Source organism: Pteropus alecto, unplaced genomic scaffold (assembly GCF_000325575.1).
Source record: "Pteropus alecto unplaced genomic scaffold, ASM32557v1 scaffold7, whole genome shotgun sequence".
NCBI classification, from domain to species: Eukaryota; Metazoa; Chordata; class Mammalia; order Chiroptera; family Pteropodidae; genus Pteropus; species Pteropus alecto.
The window spans coordinates 52,600,095-52,618,286 of NW_006494614.1; the positions used below are offsets into that span (position 1 = coordinate 52,600,095).

The following is an 18,192-nucleotide window of genomic DNA, read 5'->3' on the forward strand; positions in this document are numbered from 1 at the left end:
GAAAAAAAAGCAAAGAAATGTGAAATATATTGTGGTAGGGAAGTGTTTGGGGGTGAAGAAAGGAACAAGGAACACAACTCAGTTTACTTTTTTGTGTTCTCTAGCATAAATTACTAGCACATAACGAACAAGAGAGAATCAAGAGAAAAGGCATTAGAGAAAATAAAACCAAGTAGAAAATAGAATAGAATAGAACAAATGGTAAAACTATGGAAGTACAGTAGTGTAATACGTAAAAAAAAAAAAAAGTCCTTTTTGTTAATAGAGAAAGGCTTTTCGAAGGGGGCTTTAAATGAAAACAGGCAAATTCTATTATATGGCATATACCTACTCTGTTATAAAAATTTTCTAAATAACAAGATTCTGCTTATAGTTTTTATTCAGTGAATATTTATTGAAAATTTACTGTGTGCTAAGCACTGGAGATGTAATGGAGCACAGGATAGACCAGATCCCTGTCTTCATGCAACTCAGACTAGTGGGGGTAGAACAAACAAAAATAAGGAACATATGCATGTATAGGATATATGCATTTTTATGATTGCTTATATCAGAAGCATAAGTACCATGAAGGGATAAAACAGGTGATATCATAGTAACTAAGAGGTCTATTTGAGATAAAGTGGGGCTGTCTGAGGGGGTAACATTCAAGAGTGAAGGATGAGAATGAGCCAACTATTTGAAGAACTAAGGGAAGACCATTCTGGGCAAAGAGAAAGGTAAGCACAAAAGCCTGAGAAGAGGAATTGGTTTATTTGAGGAACAGAAAGAAGGTTAGCATGGCCTGCAGGTCAGTGACTAAGGGGGAGAGTGGTACAAGGTGGGGTCAAGAAGGTGGAGCTAGATGACCTAGGGCCTCAGGCCATTGTAAGGATTTAAGCCTTCATTCTAAATAGCAGGATTTTAGCAGGTAAGAGATGGCATTTTTAAGAGGGAGCTTTGCCCTCTTATCTCTCTTAGCTCACGGGTAGGTGTACCATCATGTTACACCCTATCCCAAACGGGATTTTAGAGGAGATATAGAGGGAAGATGCCTTTGGTGACATACATTCCATCACTTGTGTTGGCAAGGAACTTGAAGTTAGTAGCATTAATAATGGCAGTGTTCTGCGACCCTTCTTTCTGCCTTCCCCTTGTATCCTCTATCACTTCCTCTTACCTTATCCTTAGAGATTGCCATGTGGCCTAATTTGAAAACCAAATCTAGGAATACATATCTGCTTTTGGTGAAACTTTACTGGTCATACATATTTAAGGATCCCAAAGAAAGGATAACAGCAAAGAATTAGGAAGCATTAGCTTTTTTTCCTTATACTCCCTTTAATAATGTAGATCAGTAATTTATATAAATCTGTTTATATTACATCTTTGTAAGTTCCCATCTTTCTACCTTAGACAACAAGATTTTATTTTCACAGAAATCTGATTTTGATTGATGGACATGATTAGTATCACTTTAAAATCTCCCTTCCATCATCTTAAATTTCTGATTATCCTATGAAGAGCTATACTTAAAAGATTCTTTTGTGATTTTTAAACTGATGACTTCCACTTTGTAAGAATTTGCAGATGCCAGTCTAAGAAAGTATAAAAGAGTAGAACATTGTTGCTTTATTGTTTTACTTCTCTGATATGTTTTAGACAAGGATCTTTAAGCACTTTGAACTCTCCCTTCCCCATATAACATTTTGCTTTTTCTGTTGATGAAATTTTTTTTTCTCTTCCAGCTGTGTAAAACTGTACAATGAAGTCTAATAAAGTTATTTTTTCAGCTAAAAAGGACCATTTCCTACCAATTTAGGTTCTTTTAAGAATTATATAAGTTTATTTAAATTTCTTCCTATTAATGGTAGAAACAAGTTCTGTGTGGTTTTTCTTATAATGATGTGAAAGAAGCTGAATGATAGATTTCCTGAATTACTGAGTTGGAGTATTTATTCAGAAACAATGTTTGTTTGAAGTATTCTGTTTTAAATCTTACTTTTTTTCTATTAATTATTTTTAACTAAACAGAAAAGGAAAATTAGTTTTCCAAGACGTTGATTCTACAAAAGACTTCTATTGGCTCTGCAGTGGAAGTTAAGAGGTTTTCCTATGAAGGGAAGTATACACCTACAATTAAAGATTTGCCATTCACCCCACTGAATATTTTGTTTTGTAGGCTACAGTGTGAACACATGATTAGAAGAAGAAAATTTCTTCTTGCCTCAGTTCTTGCTCTCCAGAATTCAAGTTTTATATATCCTTCATGTCAAAAGTGCTTCTCGCGGATAATCCTAGTCTCCAAAAGGTGAGAGTAAAGACTGTAAGCATGAGAGAGGAAGTGCAAGTCAATTGTAAGTCAATACAGGACACAGAAATTTCCCACTTTCATTTCCTCACTGCTACAGCACAGCAAGTATATAACAAAGAAATTCCATACTCTAGCCTTTGCAAAAAGGTTTTACAGACACCAAGGAGCAAAAAGACTGCTGCCTAAAGATTTTCTTCGAACTCCAAATCCTTAATGATAACACCATAATCGATGTTTTATGTTTTATGGGGTTAACTTTTTTCTTTTTTTTAACCTCCAAGATTTTGAGCAGTGGTGGTTTTCAAATTACATTCTGCAGAGCCTTAGGGCTCCATGCTTCTAGAGGAGATTGGGATTAGAGAAAGAAAAGGGGATCGTGCTGACAGTCAGGATGGGCTCTGGGGTTTCCACTTTAGTTTCAACAAGAGCTCCATTCTTATCCTTGTATTAGGGTTCCAAGATTTCATTTGAACAGGTTCCATGATATAGATAAAGATGTAGAAATACAAATATAAAAAATATACATACAGAAAGTTTGGTCCTTCATATGAGAAGATTGTCATATTTACATATGTGTATGTATACCTATATATGTACATGTATGTGTGAATAAAATAATTTTTTCACATGAAGGACCAAGTTAACTTTATATGTATATGATTTTGTGTGTGTGTGTGTGTGTGTGTGTACTCTTCCAAAAATTGTAAGCAAAGGAGGGGACTTATTTATCCAAATAAGCTATCTACCCAGCCTAAACAGATGTAAATTGCTCTTCTAGGTGACTTAATGGGCCCCATAGTCCCATTAGTCTAGAAATCTGTCTGTCACACTAAGAACTTTTTTCTCCTGTCTTAAAATGTGAATCATAGCTCAGAGACTATCTACCTATCCTCTCCCCTGCCCACCACTCCCAACCACCCAATAAGTCTGTGTCATTTACTTAAGTCAAATGAATTTTAAACACTTAGATTATAGTTTCCTCCTTTTGGAAGGAAGTGGTATATAAAGCCTTAAAGACACATTTTTCAAAAATATTTTTCATTACATTGTATACATTCAATTTAATCTGCAGCTATAAATTTGGAAGGGACATTGTATAATCATCTAGTTGAGGTATTCTTAACCTGGGGTCTGCAGGTAGGCTATAGGTGTCTCCAAAGTATATAAACTGTGTGTTCCAGTTATATGCACATTTTTCTGGGAGAGAGAGTAAGTCTGTTGCTTTCATCAGATTTTCAAGGGAACACTAAGAATCACTAATCTCATCAATTCTTCTAGGATATATATATAAATACAGTAACCTAGAAAAATAAACAAATGAAAATTCTATTTTAACTGGTATCAAACCAAAAAGATAGCATATTACCAATATTATTTCAGACAAATCCATTCAGAGACTTTTTGAAATCAAAACTATTTTCATAATAATTCCAAGGCATTATTTCCACTTTCACTCACATTCTCTTATGAGTGCATAGTGGAGTTGTGGAGAGACTGCATGACATGTAATATCACAGCAGACTAAGCAGAAAAAGAGATATCAGAATCCATCTGTCTTTATTAAACCAAACGTTAAAGGGATCTGCAGAATGTAAAACAATGCCACTCTCTTCTCACTAATTTTATTTTGGAACACATGCTTATTTTTTATAAAAATATGTTCTTTTTGTTAACCATGCAATGGGTCTATTATTTTTAATGAATTAATACTTTTTAGATTTCTCAATATTAATTTCTCACCTTTATTTTTATTTAATTTCTCATATTTAATTTAAAATATGGATATTACTCACATAACAAAAGCTCTTCGGTGTTCTCTATAGTTTGTAATACAGACAGTAAAGGTCCTGAAACCAAAAAAGTTTGAAAACTGCTATTTCATAACAAATGGCATTTTGGAAATAGGAGTGCTTCTAGAAGTTAAATCAGGGGACTGGGATCTGAATGTGTTGTCTCTACCCTTGCTTCCCAAAGTATGGTTGAGAAACAGCTACATCGGCATCACCTGGGAGCCTGTTAGAAATGCAGAATCTTGGGCCTTGACCCAGACTTACTGAATCAGAATCTTCATTTTAACAAGATCCCCAGATGATGTGTATGCATATTAAAGTTTAAGCTCTCATCTGTTTACACCATACTAATGTTTATTTCAATCCAGCCTTATTCCCAAAAGACTAGATGAAACTATATAAATAAATATTTTCTTTATACATATATGTTATATAAAAGTATATGTAATTTAGAGTGTATGCATTAATATTAGTAGATCTAGTTTTTGTTAGGCTGTCATTGATACCCTTTGTGCAGGATAGTTCATTGTTAACAGTATTGCTCTTATAGTTTTAAGATATCCAGGAAAAAACTTCTAGCTAAGAATAGAAAGCCTTAGATTTGGGTAACATTCACTAATTTTGTCTCCTTGGTCAAAAATTTACCCTAGTTGCCCCATTTGTAGATGGGGATAAATGACCTTGTTTATGAAAGAATATATGTTGCAAATATTTGTAAACTGTAAAATGCTGATGCATATTAATTATTCTAAGATTTGCTAAGAATTTTACATTCGACATGAATGAATTATGAGTATATAGCTTTTAAAGAATATATATTTAATAATCTAATATAAATTTAAAATAATTCATTTCACTAGAGCTTGGTACTAATGAGGTTTTAATCCCCTAGTAAGTCAGTTACCTTTGCTTTATTCTATGGCCAAACTATAGCACAAACTCTAGTAGATTTGGGTAAAATTATATGATTGGATTGACACAGATCCATCCTCACTGTAGCAAAAAAAATAATAATAATTAGCACAGATCTAATGATGATGAATCAGTAACTTCTTACATGAAGGATTGACCTTTGTTCAAAATAGTCACTTTGGGAGTCGTGGAGTTCAGGCTCCCCCTAGTGGCTATCTAGCAGCAATCAAATTTATACAACTATTTTTATTTAACATTTTCTATTTGCATTGTGCCACTCTTTTTTAAGATATATCACTAGTGACACAAAGGAAAAACAAAGTCCTAAGATTAATCATTCCCGTAAGATGTTTTAAGTGGTCAGTTGACTAAATTAAGAATTTGTAAGATGGATATCAGAGTTATAAGATACTGTGAACAGCTAAAAAGGGAAACAGACATGATAATAATCACAATATTTAATATAATTATGGGAGATAAGCAGACTAACCCTATTAATTTGGCAAGATCTACAATAATCTTTTCTTTACTATATATTTTTTTTACTTTGTCTCCTTTTATCCTTCTTCAACCCTGGATTTTACAGATGAGAAAATAAAGGGATTTATTAACTATAAATAAGGGATTTAGTAACTATCCCAAGACCAGACAGTTAGTGCATGACAGTAGAGTTAAACTTGGTATACAGTTTTTTACAAGAAAGCCATTGGCCATGATTATGTGTTGCCTTAAAAACAAGTTAAATAAGATATTTTGTACCTAATTTTTTGTAATCTGATAGATTCTCAGCATATTTCTATGAATTAAAGAAAGTAAAGCTATTATAATGGTGAGGAAAATGTAACTGGGTACTCTGTGTAAATATTTATTAAATGTTTCAAGATTATTATTTTCTTAACAAAAGATAGACATTAATTTTCATATCTTCTATTGTTGTGATACTCACTTCATTGTATTAGTTTGCACCCTGCCCCCCCCCAGGCTATAATATGCTTTGATTTGTTAACGAAGATTTAACTACCCGATAAGAACATCTCTCTCTCCCAACCCCCCACCACAGTTTTCTTTCACTTTTCTGTCAATTTAGTGCTACTTAATTTAAATTAGTGAAGGCAGCTGTTATGCACAAATTCAAAAGAGGTTCATCTGAAATAGTTTAAGAAGAATGTAAGTTGTATAGAAACATTTGTAGGCAAAATATTTTTAATTTTTAATTTTTCAGATTTGTTTTTCATCATACGAAAATAAAAATTAGTGAACATTTCTATACTTCTCCCCATCACTTTTCCAGGTTTAATTGTCCAAAATGTGGCTCTACTGGTGAAGCTGAAAATGCCAGTTACAGATATAAACTTTCCATAAAAGTTGCAGAATCAAACAAATTATTTGGCATTACTGTATTTGGAAGCTGCTTAGATGCATTTTTTGGTCTTACAGCCACTGATTTGCATAGGTAAGAAGATTTAAAGCATTCTTTTCCCTAGCTTCTCTTTTAGCATATTAACAGAATTTGAAGATATGTGTTTTTAAGGTAGTGTGCATTTAGTAAAAAGATAATCACTCAACCTCAGATCATTTTCTTTAAAAGATAAACAAGAAAAAGAAAGATGTTTATTTCCTGAATATATATTGTGATGATGTTAAACCAGGCTCCTTTTATTCAGGACAACCAAACTGCAATTAGAATATTAAATTACAAAACTCTAATCCGAGTTAGAGAAATATAGTATAAGTAAAATGGTTTCAAACTGAAGGATTATCCTAATTGAGGTTAACGCTCAAGCGGTTAAGGTCCCTTGAGGCAGAAGAAACCATTTGTGGGTATATTTACATATCAGAAGTTGAAATTTAGTCATTTCTCTCACTTGTACTACAACTTCACCTGTATATTTTGACCTATTATGATGTCCTGAGAATGCTAGGGTATATATATATATAAGCAATTGAAACATTTTTGTCAACCTGTCTTCTATCCTCTTCCCCTAATCACTTGACAGAAGAAATCTCTATCTCCTTAGAGTTGAGAGCAAACTTATTTGAAGAAAGAGGCAACAAGGGACCATAGCTAGGATTGCCAGGGAAGACGAAAGTCTTCCCTCTGCTTTGAGAAGAAGGGCAAGAGATCCCACCACTATTCTCACTGCCACTTTTAGAATAATTGCTGGGTCTGATTACTAGGCAGGCATCTACTTTTTCGCACTTCCTTGATCAGTTGTTTTTGTCTTTCTAGCCTGAGGAAAACCAGAGGGAACAAAATGCCTAGCTCTTAAAGTCACTTTTTATATATATATATATATATAACTCAAAAAGTTTCATGCTGCATTTTCAGACTGATCATTTGTATCTTCTGACTCTATGGCAAGTTAAAATTTTAAAGCTTATCTCTTCACATTGTGTTATTTCTTTCTAATCAAGATACGTTCAAGATCCTAATGAAATCCCAGAAACACTGGACAGTGATGCTACTCAGAACCTGTTAGCTAAAGCAGTTGAAACTTGCTTTGTTGGACAGAGCTTCATTTTTGGAGTGACGGTAATTGAGACTAGCTTTCTTTTTCATATTCTGTTAACATTTCCATTATAATGAAATGACTTGAATTCTCTAAATAGTTTAGGATTCATAAATGTGAGAACCTGTAGAAGCACTTTAAAAATAGGCTATAGCCAATTTGTTAAAACACTGTGACAACTTCTGCTTTCAAAAGTCAGAAAAGCCTAGTTCAGATGCTTTCGGGGTTTTAAAATTTTAAATTTATTATAAATTCAGATGTGTTAGATATTTGTTTTGATGTTTGGTGTTTATTTTACCTTCCAAACTTTGTTCAATTCTGTAGTAAAACTTTCTTCAACTTTTTCGCTTTTTAATTCTATCATCTGTAAAAAGAGAAGGAGGAAACTTTGAAGGCAAAGTATCTGCATATTGATAACTCTAAGACTAGGTTTGGAAGGATGGTCTTAAATAGTTATAAAAGTGACTAGAGAAGTTAAAAAGAATGTATTGACTATGAAGGAGTAATCATTCTCTGTCTCATCTATGCTTAAGAGAACAAATGGAAATTTTGTCCACATTGGAATCAGAGTTTTAAAAACAGTAATAGAGCTGAACAGTAATAGAACTCTACAACTGAACAGTGAGAAAAACTCAAAGCGAAGGAGAAGCTAGGAGCTACAGAGCTTTTCTTTGTTAAAATCTTAGGCAATTCTTTATCGTTTTTTTTTAAACAGGTAAGAACATTCCCTTAGACACTCAAAGTTTGTGGAAGCTAATGAGAAATATAATAGCAGCTAACATTTCTTGAGCAACTCCTGTTTGCTAAGCACCACAGTTTTCCATGTGTTATTGCAAATACAATAATCCTGCATTTTTATCTTTATTTTATCGATGAGAAAAGCAAGGCTCAGAGAGGTTAAATTAATTGTCCAAAGCCATAACACTGGTAAATATTAGAATCAGGATTTGAAGACAAGTCTCTTTATTCCAAGGTTTACTGCTCTTACTTATACTACTTTGCGTATAACACTAGAAGAATTCAAATTATGGGGGTGGGGCTATAATTGTATCTGTTTTAACCTTTTAAACTTATTTCACATTCGAGTCAAAGGAAGAACATTTTATTCTCATTTAAATTTATTTACTTCTTTTGCAGAATTTTGAAAACAAACATGGGCAAGGTTCAGATTCTAGTAACTTCTTACAGCAGTGCCCTGACCACAAGAAAGAAGTTAAAGCACTAGTAGCCTCCCAGATTATTCTACCAGACCCACGTGTTGCAGGCTCCACTGTCATTGACTATTTCCATCAGCTCTTGCGGCTCTCTGACTTTAGGAAACTTCACGGTGGCTCCCAGACACCTAATAGTCACTTACTTGCTTTAGAACACTCCAGCAGTGATCTCAGCAACATATGTGATCCTGACAGCAGTTCTTGTTTTTTTGAGGCTCACAGCAGAGAGAATTTTTTAAGGTTCTGGCAGCCATCACTTGAACTCACTTCCATTGTTTCACAACTAGCAGATGATGATAATTTTTCAGCTTCAGAACAAAGCAAGGCCAGTGATACTCTTCACCAGAACAGAAAGTGTATCTCCTTTGCAGAGGCCACTGGTTCCAATAGCTGCCATGATGCCATTCAGGGTCCATGGAGTCTTGTTTCATATATGGATAAAAAGAGTACATCACAAAAGTCAGGTGAAGAACTTGGCTTACAAGCTAATCAGCCAAGTGCAGTTCACAGCAGTCATGAAATTGGAGTTACTGGCTCTAATTTATTCCTTTTGAAAATGCAAGAGCCCCTTGAGCCAAGAAATACAAAATCCTTCCACAGTGCAGTGGAAATTAAAAACAGGTATTCCCAGTGTGAGCTAACCCATCACCAGTGTCATGATGTAGCTACCCTCCTGAGCCTTCAGGAGAGATCTACATGTCCACCGTCATCACTCAGACTTGAAGAGATAGATGGTGGTTCCCAGGATTGTGACCCTGAGATTTGGGATGAACTGCCATTCTCTGAAAGCTTAAACAAGTTTCTGGAAGTTATTGAAAGTGAAGTTGCTATAACCCAGACAGATGCCAGTAGTAGAAAACATCATCTAGATAGTGACATTGATAAATTACAAGCATACCACAGCAAGTTATGTGTGACTCCCCAGAAAACTACTGGAGCTTTGCCTACACCACCTATATCTTTAAGATCATCACAAGCAACAGTCAAAGCAAACTCTGAGAAAGATAACTTCCTTTCCAACTGTAAAGCGAATCTGACTCCTAGTGTTCAAAATGAGTCACAATCAGGTAATACAGCAGAGGCTGTCTCTATAAGTAGGAATGGAAGAGATATTTCTGAATATTTTCTGCCAAACACTTATTTGTCAGCTTTGTTTCCATCTTCAAGAGGTCTAGGAAAACCAGCTACTCTTAGGAAGTCTACCAGAATTCCACCACATACGGCTGAAATTTCACTTAAGTGCAGTACTTCAGAGAGTGACCATTCTTGTCTCAATATCAAGTATTTTAATGGATGTGGAGAAAAATCACTTTCAGAAATGAGTAAAAAACTGACAGCTTTTTGTACTAGGAGGTATAATGATTTTTCTGACCTTTGCAACTTAGAAAATAAACAACATAGTAAGTGGCCTAAGAACCAAGATGACAGTTTTACAATTTGCAGGAAACTTACATATCCTTTAGAAGCAGTTTGCAGCAGTAGTCCAAATAGAAGTAAAAATACATTGAAAGAAATTCCTTATGGACATATTAATAATACTTTAACACAGAACTATTCAGCTGGTCCTGAAGGTAGCTATGATGCTTCTGCTGATCTCTTTGATGATGGTGCTAAAGAAATAGACATCGCGAAAGAAATTACCAAAGAATCACAGGATATTGTGTTACAGTGGGGAGAGTCTTTGGCAAAAAATCATCATGCAGATTCTGATTTTTCACTGAGATCACTTTCTGAAAACTCCAGCCAGTCTTCACAAAAATTATCTTTGCAAAACATATCTGTCTCTGTGTATCCAAAAACATGCTCTTCTCCACCTCATTTTCAGTCAGATTCAGAAAATGATTTTGAAGATAGCCAAGACTTTGTTCCATGTTCACAGTCAACTCCAGTTGCAGGATTCCACCAAACAAGAATTCATAGGATAAAAGGGGCTTTCCAGAAAATACCTGCCTTTTTAGATCTTGATGGTAACTATAAAAAAACAAGCTTTTCCTTTAAAAATGAGGCACAGCAAGCCAACCCCAGCTGTCCAAAAAATATAAATGTAAAAACACCCAGCCAGAAATCCAGAAGCCCTGTTATATCTGGTATTACACAACCAGAAGTTTTCAATAACTGTCCTATTGCCGAGTGCCTTGCATCTGACATTGATGAATGGGTCCCTCCTACCACAAAAAAAGTATTTCTTTCAGGTGTGCTTGGATTCCAAGCCATGGGTCTAAGGAAATGCCCTGCTGCCCGTAATTCTCCTGATCAAAAAGAACTACCGAGAAAGAAACTAAAATATGTCAAACAAGGAACTGATAAATGTTTAATTAAGAAGTCAAATTTAAAGAATATGCTTACAGCAGTAGTTACAAAACAGAAAACACCTAACTGTAACAGTACAAGTTCAGGCTGGATTTCCAAAGAGCCAGTTTTGGGACTTGGTCCTTGTTCAGAAGTCAAATGTTGCCTTACGTTTTCAGAAAATTGGCCACCTTCAGTGCCTGAAATGGAAAGTGTGTGGTCTCCTGAATTATTTTCACAAAAAGTCACCTGAACCCCATTGCTGAACTTTTAAAGGTAAGTCTGTTCGGAAACTTTTGCCTCCACTGGCATGAAAAGCATTCTTACCGTTTTGAACACTTAAAGAGACAAGTAGAAAAGAGGTGCTATTGTGCTCTTTTAAATGTTTGTAAAGCCATTGTTTTTCTTTCTGAGTGTTTTATCCAGAATACTCTGATTCAGATAATTTGACACTTTATGTTGTTGATTGTACTTTAGTAATAATTGTTAATTTTGCTTGTTAAAAGTATTTGTTAAAAACACACGTACATTCAGTAATAAAGTTTTTGCAGACCACAACTTAAAGTCTTTCTTAATTGTTAATCTTAGCTCAGAAAATGCCCACTGTATCAAAAGATTTTAGTCTACTGGGTAAGACAGACATATCACAGACAATTTGACTACAATGCAGCAAATTCAATGAAAGAGGTTTTTAATGAGAGTTATAAACGTTTATGTTCTTATGGGATCATGATAGAGAAGCAGTTAACCCAGCAGCATCTGGGGATAAGAAGAAAGGTCAATAAAAACTTACTGTTTAGACAATGGGATAAAGAAATTATAGTTCATAGATACAGTGGAATATTACTCAGCCATTAAAAAAACGAAATCGTACCATTTGCAATGACATGGATGGACCTAGAGGTTATTATGCTGAGTGAAATAAGTCAGACAGAGAAAGATAAATACCATGTGATTTCACTTATACGTGGTATCTAAGGAAAAGAACAAACTAATCACAAACAGACTCACAAATGTAGTGGACAATTTGGTGATGGACAGTGGGGAAGGGAGGTTTTGAGACTGAGAGAATAGGGTGAAGAGTTAAAGAAGTACAAATTAGTAGTTGATAGTTGGGCACGGGGATAGGGAGCATGGCAGAGGGAATGCAATTAGCATTAATATGATGGCTAAGTGGAGGGCCAAGGGAGGGAGGGAGCAATTGGAGGGATCGTTTTATGAACATTATAGATGTCTAACCAATGTACTGTATACTTGAAACTAATTTAAATAAATTTATTTTTAAAACTTTACTGTTTAGAGTTAAATGTGAAACTCACTATTTTATTTAGTAAGTATTCATTATGTACTTACTACATGCCAGGCACTGTGCTAGTTTCTGGGGATTCAAAGATGAAAGCCAAGCCCCCTCACAAGAAATTCATGGTCTAATAAATAATTATCTGGTAAGTTCTATGATAGCAGATAAGCTTGAGGTGCTAATAGGAGCAAAAATGAAGAGTACTTTCCAGACACTCAGATCCTTAGCAGCACCTCAGCTGCACCCTGCAAAATCTTTTACATATCTCTGGTCAGCTCCTTTAGCCATTCCTCACAGCAACTATTCCAAATCTTCATTCTCTACATGCTACCAACCCACTGATATTGGAGAACTACTGTTATTTTTCTTTGGTTGGATAATGATATTGTAGTTATGTAGAAGAAAGTATTTTAAGGAAATTTCTGTTGTATTTAGAGATGAAATGTCCTTTCTGCAGCTTACATTCATATGGCTCAGCAAAACATGATAGATTATAGATTAGATAGAAAGATGATTAGATAGATGATAGAGATAAATATTGAAAGCAAATATATATGCAAAAGATAAAATGTTACAAATGATTGACTAAGTGGTTGGTATAGGTGCCTTACACTTATTCTTTTTAATATTCCATGTGATACTCCTTGCTATTTCCCTGCTAGCTACTCTCGTTCATTGCCAGGCTCCTTTAAAAAATAGTCACTGACAACTTTAATGCCATTCACTGTTCAACCTGCTGCAATCTATTCTCTCTCCCCCACCTTTGGCGGCTATAGTGTCTGTGGTTTTCTGACCCTCAAATCCAATGGATCGTCATTCCTGATTTTATCTCTGCACTTCCTCTATGTTCAAGATACCATTCTCATGGTTTCTAGTTTCTTAGTTTCAGCTCTGCTTTGATCAGGGTCGCCTGCAAGGCAAATATTTTTTTGCAGAGCCTTCATCTATAGAAACAATTTGATTTAAAATTTATTATAAAAAAATGTATTATAAAATTCATGGGCCCATGTAAGGTAAAGTGATTTGTCAATGAAGATTCAGAATAATGGATAGGAAAAATGCATGTTTATTGTCCAATCAGTGCATGTAAAGATTTTTTATAGTATACAGGCACCATCTCTTCCTCAAACCTAGGAAATAGTCTCTTCATGTTCTATATTGTCAAATGTGCAGTTTCCGGCTAATTTCATATAAGAGTAGTAATGCTGTTATTACTCATAATTCCATGACTCTTAAAAACCTGTTTGTATTGAACTATATATAGATCTTACCTCTAGAGTTCCCTAATACCATTTATTTAATGCTGGTTACTACTCATGATGCTGCACCCATTGTGCCACTGAATACTGGCTTCCAGGTTGTTACTGTGTGTCACTGATTACCAAAAATGCAAGTCTTACCCAGAATACGCAGGAAAATGTGCATAATAATTCATTTTCTGGTCATGTTATTATATTTACCATTTGAGCTTTTGTAGCATAAACATAAAAGACGTATTCCAACCATGTCTTCTGAATGTTTTAGGCTGTTATTACTGCAATTCTGGCCACACACAGGAAGAACAGGCAAGTGGCCCATGGGTGGAGCACAAATTACAGTTCCTTCTTCAGCATGTCTTAAGCTGTATCTTGGAGAGAACAAAGTCACTATTAGTTGAAAACAAGAGGACATTGATTAAAATGGCCAGTTGGCTTTGTGGACCAGCAGTTTCCTAAGACCTCAAATGAGATAGGCCTGGCCCAACACAAAGTACAGAATCTGCAGAGAGGGTTAGGGTGACCTTCCTAGTGCCAATGGCAAGAGGTAAACAACCCTGCTACCACCCTCACAAACCTGGGGTGTCTACAGACCAGGGGCATCACTGTAGATGGGACAAAGACCAGTGAGAGCCAATGCACAGCATCCCCCCTACCCCACACAACATAATTTCAAGAGTCCATGGCGACCTTTGGTAGCCCAGAACCTTGAATTTATCCTGTGTCCAATATGAGACACCTAAAAGCAAGTCAGCACCATCCGGTAGCCTAATCTCTAATCTCACTACTGTGTGAAAGAAAGATTGCTTCAGCTAGTGAGAATAGTCCACTCTTCAGACCCAGGGCAATTCTATAGGCACAAGACTCAAAGTTCATCAGGGCATTCAGTACACACCAAGGGTCAAAGGAAAGAAATAGCACCTTCCAGGGACCAAAGTGAGACTTGGAAAATTTCAAGAGACATAACTTCTGGCAACCAGGTCCCACATGGGACCGAATCCAGGCTCAGGATGCCTTGCTTAGTCCTAAGAACTGGAGGGAGATTTAGAAAATCTTGAGGAAGTCTCACTAAACATGAGTCTCCCTGAATTATGGGACATGAGGCAGGGTCTCTGCTTGCTTCAGTTTCAGAGGTGCTGTCTGATCTCCCTCCTTATTGTCCTTGATTGCCTCCTTATTTGCCTGCCTTTTAAAAGATGATGCCTCTGAGTGTTCTATTTATCAGCCTTCTACATATACTCTTTGGTTTAATTCATTCACTCATCTATAGCTACCACCCATAAACTGTTTAATTTGAAGTCTATCTTCTATCTAGAGTTTTTCCTGAAACCAAACTTCTATTTTAGTCTTTCTGTTGTTCAGTTCAAAATGTTTTATAATTTCCATGTGGCTTCTTATGAGTTTTTTACAAATGTTTTTTAATTTTCAATGATAAAAGACTTTTTCTAGTCATCTCTTTGTGAATGATTTCTACCTAAATTACACTGTGGTTATAAAACTTATTCTATATTAATTCAATTCTTTGAAATTTGTTGAGACTTAGTGGCCTAATCTATATAGTTAGTTTCTGTAAATGTTCCACATGTGCTTGAAAATGTGTGTTCTGCAGTTATTGGGCATAGAATTTTGTGTATATTAGATAATGTTTACCACGTTGCTCAAATTATATCTGTACTGATTTTTCCTGTTCTATTAATTACTGAAATAGAATTTAAAATCTCCCCCCTGTGATTGTGAATGTATGTATTTCTCCTTTTATTTCCCTCAATTTTTATTTTATTTCGAGGCTATATTAGGTACAAATTCAATCCTCTTGTATCTTCCTAATAGATTGAAAAGACCATTGTGAAAGTCCTGTTTCATCACTATTAATGCTTTTTGTCTTTTAATTGTTATTGCTGTGCTACATTACCTTTGTTTTGGTTAGTATTTGCAAGAAGTTTTTGTTTTTGTATTTGTTTTTCAGTCTTCTTGTATCTTTGTCTTAGATGTGCTTCTCGTAAGCCTCATATAGTTGGGTTTTGTTGTCCAGTTTGACAGTTTTTGTGCTCTAACTGAAAAATTTAGTCCATCAACAATTAATATAATAACAAAAGCATATTTGGATTTATCATATTTCATACTTCCTATTTATCCTACCTATTCAATATTTCTTTTCTCCTTTTTTTCTCTTGATTTTTTTTTATTCCTGTTTTTCTTTCTCCTAAGTTTGGAAGTTAAGAGCTGTTTCTCTTTGCTTTTACCCTAGGAATTACAACATGCACACTCAGTTTATCCAAGTATGCACAGTCCCTGACTTTTGATGTTTTGACTTACGAGTTTTTGACTTTACAATTGTATGAAAGCAGTACACCTACAGTAGAAACCGTACTTCAAATTTTGAATTTTGATCTTTTCCTAGGCTAGTGATATACAGTAAGATTCTCTTTCATGAAGCTGAGCAGCAGCAGCAAGCTACAGCTTCCAGTCAGCGACACAATCACAAGGAATAAATAGCCAACACTCCATAGTGCACTATGTTGCCAGCATTTCCTGGATACTGTATTCAATAAGTTACATGCTAATATAAGTGTTCGGAGCATGTTTAAGGTAGGCAAGGCTAAACTATGATGTTTGATAGATTAGGTGTGTTAAATGTGTTTTCAGCTTATGAGATTTTCAATTTACCATGGGTTTATTGGAATGTAATCCCATGTTAAGTTCAGAAGCACCTGCAATTACAAAATCAACCAACCAAAGCATTATAAAAATAGGTATTATCCAAGATCACTAAAACAGACCCAAAAATCAGCAGTGGCTGGAGAAGCATTTTTCCACTCTTTGAAGATCTAAACTTAAGGTACGTGTGTTTGGTAAAATAGTCATAATTCAGCAGGTCTTAGCCAGATTACTTGTCTCTGGTCTTACAGTTTGGCTAGTACCAGATTAAGGGGTTGATTGAAAGCATTTGAATAAATATTAATTAGAATAAGCTGAATGGACACGATTAAGTTACCTGGAGGCAATAAATGCCATTGACAATGTGTTAACGCTCCTTGATCTTTAGGTATTTCTTTCTTATATTGCAAAGGGAAACCAGATATGGTTCCTCTGATATTAAACCTGTAACTCTGAGTAGCCAATCAGCCCAATTAACTAGATATCATCTATTATTGACTTAATGTTGTGTCCCCTCGCTACCCCCAAATTCATATATTGAAACCTAATCCCCAACATGATGATATTTGGAAGTGGCACCTTTTGGAGGTGATTTGGCCATGAGGGCAAAGCCCTCATGAATGCGATTAGTGCCCTTTTAAAAGAAGTCACAGAGAGCTCCCTCACCCTTTCTGAGCATAAATATCCTTTGTAGAATAATAGGCCACATACAGTTGTTAGTTCTTAGGGTTTTATCTCTAAGATCAAAGAAAGACTAGCCTGTTTCTTCAAGCTTATTTTTACCTAGATATGAAAAGTAAAACTATTCTCGCAGAAGCCTGAATAAATCTCATGTCTGAAAATGTAGATAGGACATCTTATATTACTAACGTGTGGATTCCTGCAAGTAACGGAAATAAGATATTTCGGTTCTTGAAATATTCAGAGGTAAGCACCTGGCCAAAAGCATAGGCACATGATTGTGTTTTAAATATAGCTCATGTTTTCATCTTTCAGCTGCAGATGTATTTGGAGGTATATTTAGATAGCATATATCAGGCATTGTCTGTGGTTAGCAAATGTGGAAAAATTGAGTCAACTAATGGTAGTAATCCTAAAGGTTTTTCAAAACACCGATTTCCAACTTGCCAAGGAATTGTGGATTTAAAGCATTACATCACCCAAGTGAGAATTACAGTGATCTAAACATTTAGCTATTTGGGGAATAAACCACATTTATACTTTAATTCCTGTGATCTGTAATGATTTGTACATGAATAAGTATTTTAAAATTCCATTCAAGTTTGCAATTTCTCCTCTTTAACTAAGGGAAAGGTGCAAGGTGAGATAACTTCCAAATTCCCTAAGCAGCAAAAACTAAACAAAATAGAATGAAAACATGTAAGAGTCTAAGTTTCTTCTTCAGCTAGTGGTATTTACCTCCCAATCTTTGCTGCTTATGACTTACTATATCATATTAGAATCATACAAAATTGCCAATATCTGACCAGTTTAGACATAAAAAACACAGTTCATGTGGTTCAAATTAATATTAATAATAGAACACTTAAAACCACAGCATGTGTAAATTCAGAATAGAAATTTCTGCAAACACATCCTTTTAATGAAGGTGCTAAAATAGCATAAGTAAGACTTTCATACAACTGCAGATAAGTTGTTATTAGACAATAACATAAAGTTACAGTAAGTGATTTTGCAAAGCCCAATACTTTATATATGCTAAATGAAAATGTCAAATAAGTGTATGTATTGCCTATGTTTAGTTAACTAAAAAATCCCATGCCAGGGACCCCAAAGTTTAATCTCTTTGTCATCCTGTTTGCTCGCCATGTTCCATGACCCACTGTACTCACTCTTAATCCAAGACATTCATCCCTTAAATACATGGCCCAAGACAGAGGATGAGAGGTAAGGATTGGGGTGGGGATGAATTTCAAAAAAAAAAAGGTGAAAATCTATGACTCCTGCAG

At 35.1% G+C, this 18,192-nt stretch overlaps 1 protein-coding gene across 3 annotated transcripts in view; it reads left to right on the plus strand.

The window, feature by feature from the left end:
- The window catches only part of DDIAS (DNA damage induced apoptosis suppressor), a 17,098-nt gene extending 5,532 nt beyond the window's left edge, over window positions 1–11,566 (plus strand). For 2 of the 3 annotated variants that reach the window (XM_006926658.3, XM_025042604.1), the window contains exons 2-5: window positions 2,162–2,290; window positions 6,287–6,448; window positions 7,411–7,528; window positions 8,643–11,566. In XM_006926658.3, coding sequence (XP_006926720.2) covers window positions 2,162–2,290; window positions 6,287–6,448; window positions 7,411–7,528; window positions 8,643–11,261 — 3,028 coding nt within the window. In that variant the 3' untranslated portion in view covers window positions 11,262–11,566. The remainder of the gene's footprint in view (window positions 1–2,161; window positions 2,291–6,286; window positions 6,449–7,410; window positions 7,529–8,642) is intronic. The other variant, XM_025042602.1, reaches the window with a different exon arrangement.
- Window positions 11,567–18,192: the final 6,626 nt, after the last annotated feature.